Here is a 7,942-nt window from a genome sequence, read left to right as displayed (position 1 = left end):
GCCTCACTGTGGCACTATCAGCGGTTGTTTCACACTGGGCCAAACCAGTGATCACTGGACCATGTGACCTGGTGACTGGCACTGATCCCGACCAGGGTCTGCAGTCACTCCACATCACCATGAGGAGCCTTGGTTGCCCGTTTGCCACCTCTGGCCTGCCTTGCTCAGCACACTTGCCCTGGCTCTGCGCCACTGGGCCGGGCTGAGGACCCTACAGGCACCTGAAGTGATACCTGGTTCTTGACTTTATTCTGATCCAAAATAAAAGCATATTACCAGCTGTCATGGTCTCTAAAGCTTCTCATGTGCTTTGTGCCTGAAACGTTTGCAGTGCTTTTCCTTTTGCTCCGGACAAAAGCTAATTCACTGTAGCTTGTGTTTCAGTAACAATAAACTAGCTTTAAAATGCTACCCTGAACATAATCACAGTGACACACAAAACCTAACCAAAATTGCAATTAAAATACAGCCTTAATGAAATTTAAATATATAAATGTTATTGTATACATGAATTTTTACTTACTAAACAAAATAATATTAACACATCATCCTGCGACATAAGCAATGGGATGTGGGGTTTTTATACCTCAAAACCTGTTCTTATTTCAAAATTAAACAAGCCTATGCAGTTAAATGACAAATACACCTAGTTTATGCCTTAAGAAAGTAAATGACATGAAATGTATCAATATACTGAGCACTGTAGCTTATATAATTCTTTTTGAACAGCAAAAGCCATATAGATAGTTTGGCTGATAAGTTAAGACCTGTAGAAATGTGTTGATCCACTGGGTGTCTGATGAAATTTTGCTCTCTGAGTTCAGGGAAAGGTTGCATTGACTTCAGCAGAGAAAAGAGGGGTTTCCTGTCAGAGAGCTTCCTTGCTGCTACCCAAATGCCACAGCAGTTCTTGTGAGCCCTCACTGTTATCCCACAGTGCATCCTGCCAGGCCCACAGGTACCCAGTTCAGTCTGCTGCCCTCCTGACATCTGTGTGAGTGCTGGCAAACCAGGTGTGCTGGCTTGTGTGCAAAGAACAAGGAAATTAACCGTTGTTAAAAACAACCGACCAAACCCCATGCGTCTCACTGCGGCCAGAGCAGGACTGTGCACAGATTTTCTCTCCCAGCACACCCAATGAGATGATGGTCTGTCAGGCACCAGAGGGCACAGGTAGCACCATGGGTTATGTGCCATCTGTGGAATATGCTGCGGCCTCAGGTCAGAGCTGGGCTATGCGGTGCATGGTCAGGCTGTAATTCAGCCAGTCTTCCAGCGGCTAGGGGAGAGGGAGAAACTGTGGCACGTAAAGAGTCATAGGCTGAAGTACAATATGGAAGAGACCTGTGGAATTTGGTGGTTCTTATCAGTTGTGTATGTATCAAGTACTGCAAGCTGAGGCCTCACCAGTGGTCTGAAATATGCTAAGGCAGGAAATAAATGCAGTAAGAACTATTTGCACTCCCTTCCCACAAAAGGAATGAACCACACTGAAGGTTTATTGCTAAAGGCAAAAGCAAACAGAGGTTCTGATGTGTTAATGTTTCTTTCTACTTTTCAGCTTCTGCTTGAAGATAGCAACATCATAATAGCTCTTAAATTTCACCAGGAAAATGGGTATTGGAATGATAATGGTTAACATGCCAAACACTGCAGCTAAGGCTGCTGTCACTTGGCCAGCTGTGGTGAGAGGAATAATATCTCCATAGCCCACTGTAGTGAGTGTGATTAAAGCCCACCAGAAGCAAACAAGGAATTCAGTGAAGTGCAGCTCCCCTGTGTAGGACGGATGGCTACCCAGCAACTCCCCATAGAAAAAGAGAGAGCCAAAGAAGAGGGTCTCAAAGGCCAAAATCATCAGCAGGATGCAAATCTCTCTGAGGATAGACTTCAAGGTGTAGCACAGAACCCTGAGGATTAGCGGAGTTTCTATCAGTTTGGATATCTTCAGGAGTTTGAGGAGAGAGAAAATGCACACTAAGCCAAACCAAAGCCCCAGGCTTGGCATTCTGTGAATCTGCTCAGCCACAAAGAGTTCAATATATACTGGGAAGAGGGAGAGGAAGTCAACCACGTTCAAGGCATTTTGGAAGAAAAACTTCTTGTTTGGGCAGAAACAAAGTCGCACAGAGAACTCAAAAGTAAACCAGAGGACACAAAATAGCTCCAGATGAAGCAAGTAGGCAGCCTAGTGATAATAGGGTTCCTGGGCATTCTGGAAGACCTCAGAATAACCAACATGAGTGAAGTTAGCAGAAAAGAACTCAAATTGTGCTTTGCTCTCCTCACAGAATATGATGACAATTCCAACGATGAACAGTAGAGAAACAAAAGCCAAGCACTGCAGAGGGGAAGAAGGCACACAGGCAATTAAATCAGCAAGCAAGTATCACATAACCTCATGGCCCCACATAACCCCAGGATCACCTCCACAGGCACAGTACAATCCCAGACTAATCTTTCTCAAATCCAAACAATTTGGCTCCCAAGGAGTCAGATTTGAAAAATAATAGAGGAGATCAGAGTCAAATTAAAAAATATCCAAACCCCTACACTGGCATTCGTAAGGAAAGGGGAACATCTGACAGCTGGAGTGGTGCAGACAGGCCCACACTGAGAGCCTCTGTGGCACTGAATGCTGGCTCCAGAAACACCAGCAGCACAGAGAACATCCTCTGCAGTCTGACTTGCATTTGCTGTTTTGCATGCCTGACATTTTCAAGAGTCATGGCTCGTGCATTTTGTATAGAGAACAGGAACAAGAGGGTGAGAGAAGGAGGTGTCTGTCAATGAGAAGCCAGAATTGATTTCCTGCTAGGACTCAAAGCTATGAAACCTATCAAAGCTACGAAACCATTACCATTTTTCATGGACTCATTCCAGTAACCCCAAAGGACATGTGCCCATCTCCACATAGAGTATTACCTTAGCACTGAAAGAGGAAAAGGGGTTTTCAAGTAGTGACCAAATCTTTGGCTGCCATCTGGTTTTCCAGGTGAAATCCCTTCTTTCTGTCTGGACTATGAGGCACTGGTCATCTGTCTGTTCATTTTCATCCCAAATGCTGAATTCGTCTGGCTGCACCTCTCTGTTATTCAGCTTCAACCAGCAGCAGGATGCTAGCTGGGACTCATTTATTTCCCAGAAAATCAGCTCTTCTTCTAAGACTGACCTGCAGGTATCAATGGGGCAGTGGAAATGTTTGGTCCTATAATAGTTCAACACATAGCTGAATATCTCAGGACTCCTATCAAAAAAGAACTCTTTGGTGGTGGGATCATAGTCATAGGTGCTTAGAGCATGGGGCTCTGTAAGGCTGCACAGCTTGGTCCCTGGTAAGCTCCAGAGGGTGCTGCTGTATGTCTCATATCTGACTCCTCCGACATTCAGGACGATTCTTTCCTTGGAGTCTTCCATCTGTAAGGGAGGAGGGAGACGAAAATCCTCATAGGCTCTTGTTTATTTTCAGTCAAAAAGAGGAGAACACAAAAGAAATAAAGTAAAGCAAGTTTTGAAGCAGTAAGGTTCTCCAGGATACCCCACTGCAGTGCTTTTAAAGCACATTTTGTACTTGAAACCTGCGTTTCCTACAGGGAGGAAGGCACTTCTGCCCTTCCCCATCAAGGTCAGTGCCTGTTCCTACACTTCATTCCATGGCCACATTGCCTGAGCACTTTTCAGAATATGCATGAAACAAAATGACAGACATCTGCTTTGGATTGCTCTCCCTCTCAGCTTCTCCTCATGGGGACAGAGCACACAGTCCAAAGTCTGCTTCACCACATTTGTTCATACACTGTAGGTAATCATCACAATCAACTCATGTGAGGTAAAATTCTCGTGCCAAATGCATTCCTTCCACTATCCCTCTCTGTGTCTAGTTCTTCCATCTTCACACCCAATTTCTTGCAGTGACCTCCATGTGCCAAAGACAACAACAGCCTATTTGCCAATCAACTCTTAAAACATAACCTCCTGTGATGAGCCTGGCACAACAAGTTTCACAACAGACCCTGATGCCTAGTGGGAACATTTAGATTATCTGAATTATGCTTTTTCCTTCAGTCTTCCCTGTACAGAGTGCCACTGAGGCAAATCACCTTTCCTCCTGTAGGAAGTTGCTCTTTACCTGGAAGCTACATGCCAGATTGCTGGAGCAGGCAGAAATGCAGAATAACATACCAACTTCTCCTTCAGGGCTGGCTGACATCTCAGAATAGCCCTAGAACCTGCTGCCAAGGCCTCTGGCATTGGAAAGCATGTTCAGTTTCTTATTTCCTGCAACACATCCCCTCTTTTGCTCTTCAAAATTCAACATGCCTGGGAGAAACTTGAGCTCTGCTTTATGAACATCATTCTAAGGAGGGAAAACCAAGGATCTCTAGCCTCAGGAGCACACAGGAGAGGTGCAGAATAGTGACAGGATGTTCTTGAGAAAGTGATTAGGGCTGTCTTTCACCCACACATATTCACTTCTGACTTTCTGTACCCCTCTGTTTCTCCTCCTCCATTTCCACATATTCTCATCCAACCTTCTCTCACACCTTGCACAACTGAAATTCCAATTGTCCCTCCTCTCTTTCTTTGCAGAAAGTGCTGATCAAGGAAGTCACAGGTCACTTCTGCAAGAAACCTTGTAAAGAACTATGCATAGCACTTCATTCAGCTTTATCAGCACAGGCTGGAAGCTGCAGCTTGGTCCTACACTCATGGCAGAACAGAACTGCCACCCATCTGCTGTCCGTCCCAATCCCAATATGTGAGTCTTGATGCAACTTCCCCCTTAAACTTAAACTGTGACAAGAGCAGGATCAAGCATAAGGTGCAGGTGTTGCTTAGTACTTGCTGCACAGGGATCCACACAGCATGATTCTAAGCAGGGCAAAGTAGTCCATCAGTTGGCAAATCTGGAGTTCCATTATTGGATTCTGCTGTTGAGCTCTAAAGAGCACAGTGATTTTTGAGATCTCAGCTATGCTCGCCTTTATCTGCTTAGAATGCCAGATATCTCTTGCTGAAACATAACAGTCCCCACATGAGAGATGAGCTGAGAAGTCCCATTTCATATTCTTACCTTGGTGATATTGCAGCAGCTCTGCAGCCAGGAGAAAGGAGAAGAGACCAGGAAGAACAGAGACAAACCCAGTGAAAACAGGATGTTCAATGGCTGGTCTCCAAAGCTTGAGTCTCACAGATGCCTGAAAACAAAATCAGCCAATAGCACTGAAAAGCTGCAGAGGCCTCTCTCCCTCATTCCCTGCCCTATCAGCACTCACTGCCCCCACTCTGGGGAACAACACCCAGACAAGAAGACAACAACTGCCAGGCCAGATACACTCTGACGGCTCTGCCACCCGCTGCTCTACTAACAAACCCAAAGAGCCATGGTGTTTGGTAACCACACGGAACTCCAATGTCTTAGGTCCAATTAAAGATCAAACTCTCAAGCCACAGAAAGGCAGACAGAGCATTGTCCTTTCTTGGCTGTCGCTTCTTCGAGTTAAATATACAGAAAACAACTGGAGCTAATTAGAAAAATAACAAACAAACTCACCCAACTTTCCATATTTTTGTGACACTCCTCTTTTTTTAGACTGAAAGGCTTTTTCCTCATTTCTGGATGACCCAAAGCTAAATCTTTTCTACCCACTGATATTAAAAGCATTTTTTGGCGTTGATTTCTCCAGGAATAAGGTTGGAACATTGTTGTTATCCCAGTCAAGAAATGAGTGCTGTGATTTCCTTTCAGCTGAGGCTCCAAGGCCATTTCTAGATATCACTTCTGCTTGCTTCAGACTCTCCGGGAAGCAAGCAGAAAAAGGATGTACTGTATTCCCAGCAAGATCATTCAGGAAGGTTCTGGGGGCTTCCTTTTCAGTTATACGGATGAAATGCGCACGTCTCTTCACAGAGGAAGTACCATCACAGTTCACCTGCAGGATTTTCCACTTTAATTCATTCCTCATGTCACCTTGACAATCTTGTTTATTTTTAAAAAAAAAGGTTTTCCATTTAGGCCTTTTACCTAGGTCTGGTTCTTTGCTCCTCACTGGCACTTCAACTGCAGGTGCATATAGCCTCACTCACCCTAACAATCCAGATTCCCAAAGTACTACAGGGACACCACAGACAATCCTGGCCTCTTCTCTTAGCCAACACCACAGCAAGGCTGCAGAAATAAGAACGGCAAACTGCTGCCAGCCTTGTGTGGGATATTCTGGGTGACAAGCCATCTGTGCCCAATACCTCTCAATCCTGCACTGAACAACCTCATAGCCAAACAGCACTAGCAGAGACACAAGTGTAATTCCCCTTGGATCCAGACTCTGAACGAATGTGGAATCTATGCTGCTTCAGTCCTTGCTCTCTTCACATTATTCTCCCTTTCCACAGAGAGTAAGAACGAGAAACACTCTGTTTCTGATATGTCTCTAAGGTTTGGGAAGTAAGTAATCCGCTTCAGCTTGATGTATACTATCTGCTCCACAGCACTGCACTAATCACCTCTGACAACCTTTGCACTGCAGTTGATTTCTAAAACCCAGAAATAATCTGGCAAGCAAAATGACACATGGTGTTCCTATGCTCTGAATGAGACCCTTTGATTGCTGTAAACAGCTTGTCCTTTCAGGACATTTTTTAAGCAGATGAAAAGTGCAACTCCATTCCCAGAGAACAGGGCCCTATTCCAAGTGTTCTCCCTGCCTCCTATCTTCTGAGAATTCATTTTCACTGCACGAGGCACCATGGAGGTTTGGCAACAAATGTCAGATGTGTTTCCTCAGAGCTAATACTTCGGGTGATGAACTCTTGCTTCTATTTGGCCTACGCTTATTGCCACCAAAGAACAAGGCAGGCCTTTCAAGGGCAGGTGACAGGCAGGAATGAGCTGTGTTTTTCAAAGATGGTACTTTAACAGAACTCATTCAGCCTTTCTTTCCCATACTCTGTGGTATTTAATAAAATAGGTATGTTGCAAGGGGCAGAAGTTCTATATTTTTTCCCTGTTCACTCATTCAAATGGTTTCAACTATGCCTTCAGGAATACTTGTGTTAGTCTGAATTGGGGACTGGATAGGGTGGTGTCTTCATTAACTTCATTTGTGTTAAAACGTAAGAGTTTTAGCTTTCCAGTATAAGCATTTCTTCAGAGAATGTTCTTTAAATGCTTGTGCAGAGCCCCTTAGTGACACCATGGGTAGGGCAGAGTCCCTTGGTGACACCATGGGGCAGCAAAAGATCTTTGGGACATGGTGTGCCAGCAGAATGCCTTTGTGGCCCCCAGGAGTCCTCAGCAGCCCAAGGGAACTGCTGGAGGCCCAGAGCTGCTTTGGGCTGTGACATTCCATCTTCCCCTGCTGAGCCCTTGGGGATTCCTACGTGTGACATCCCCAGTGTGTTTGCAGTTGCTGTGGGACCTGTCACTGGTGGTTGATTTTCACTGTTTGTCCAAGAAACGTCTCTGGCACAGAGGATTTGGGTGAATGAGCTGAACCTCCATGGCACAAGGGCAGTGCCCACCCGTGCCCTGTGCTGGGCACTGGGGAGGTCCAGCAGCAATGTTGGGGTCAGTGCTGCTCAGGGGCCGGAGGGAAGGTTGTGTGGCTCAGCACAGCCAGGTGGGACAGGGCTGGGGGCACGGGGAGAGTTCTGCCTAGGTGAGGTAGCAGCTGCTCCCACACAGCCCCTGGAGCCTGACAAGGTCCCACCTGTCTGCACTGGGATTGGCTTGGTGACCATCAGCTCTGGGGTGACGCTACATGGTGTCAGTGCCCACAGGGCTCTGATCTGAGCCCTCACACAGTGTCGGTGCCCACAGGGCTCTGAGTGTCCCTCACATGGTGTCGGTGCCCACAGGGCTCTGATCTGAGCCCTCACACGGTGTTGGTGCCCACAGGGCTCTGTGTGTCCCTCACACGGTGTCGGTGCCCACCGGGCTCTG

General features: G+C 46.1%; 1 protein-coding gene across 1 annotated transcript; it reads right to left on the bottom strand.

Moving 5' to 3' along the window:
- Positions 1–1,222: 1,222 nt before the first annotated feature.
- Positions 1,223–3,417, bottom strand: LOC103807132 (potassium voltage-gated channel subfamily C member 1-like; the record flags this gene model as incomplete). Its single annotated transcript, XM_009079853.1, has 3 exons — positions 1,223–1,279; positions 1,673–1,877; positions 3,173–3,417. Coding segments are annotated over 3 exons (507 nt in total), but the record flags the coding sequence as incomplete, so codon positions are not given.
- Between the last annotated feature and the right edge of the window lie 4,525 nt (positions 3,418–7,942).

Source organism: Acanthisitta chloris, unplaced genomic scaffold (assembly GCF_000695815.1).
Source record: "Acanthisitta chloris isolate BGI_N310 unplaced genomic scaffold, ASM69581v1 scaffold20098, whole genome shotgun sequence".
NCBI lineage: Eukaryota > Metazoa > Chordata > Aves > Passeriformes > Acanthisittidae > Acanthisitta > Acanthisitta chloris.
Note: the sequence above shows the minus strand (reverse complement) of the source record. Positions and strands in the feature narration are given on the sequence as shown.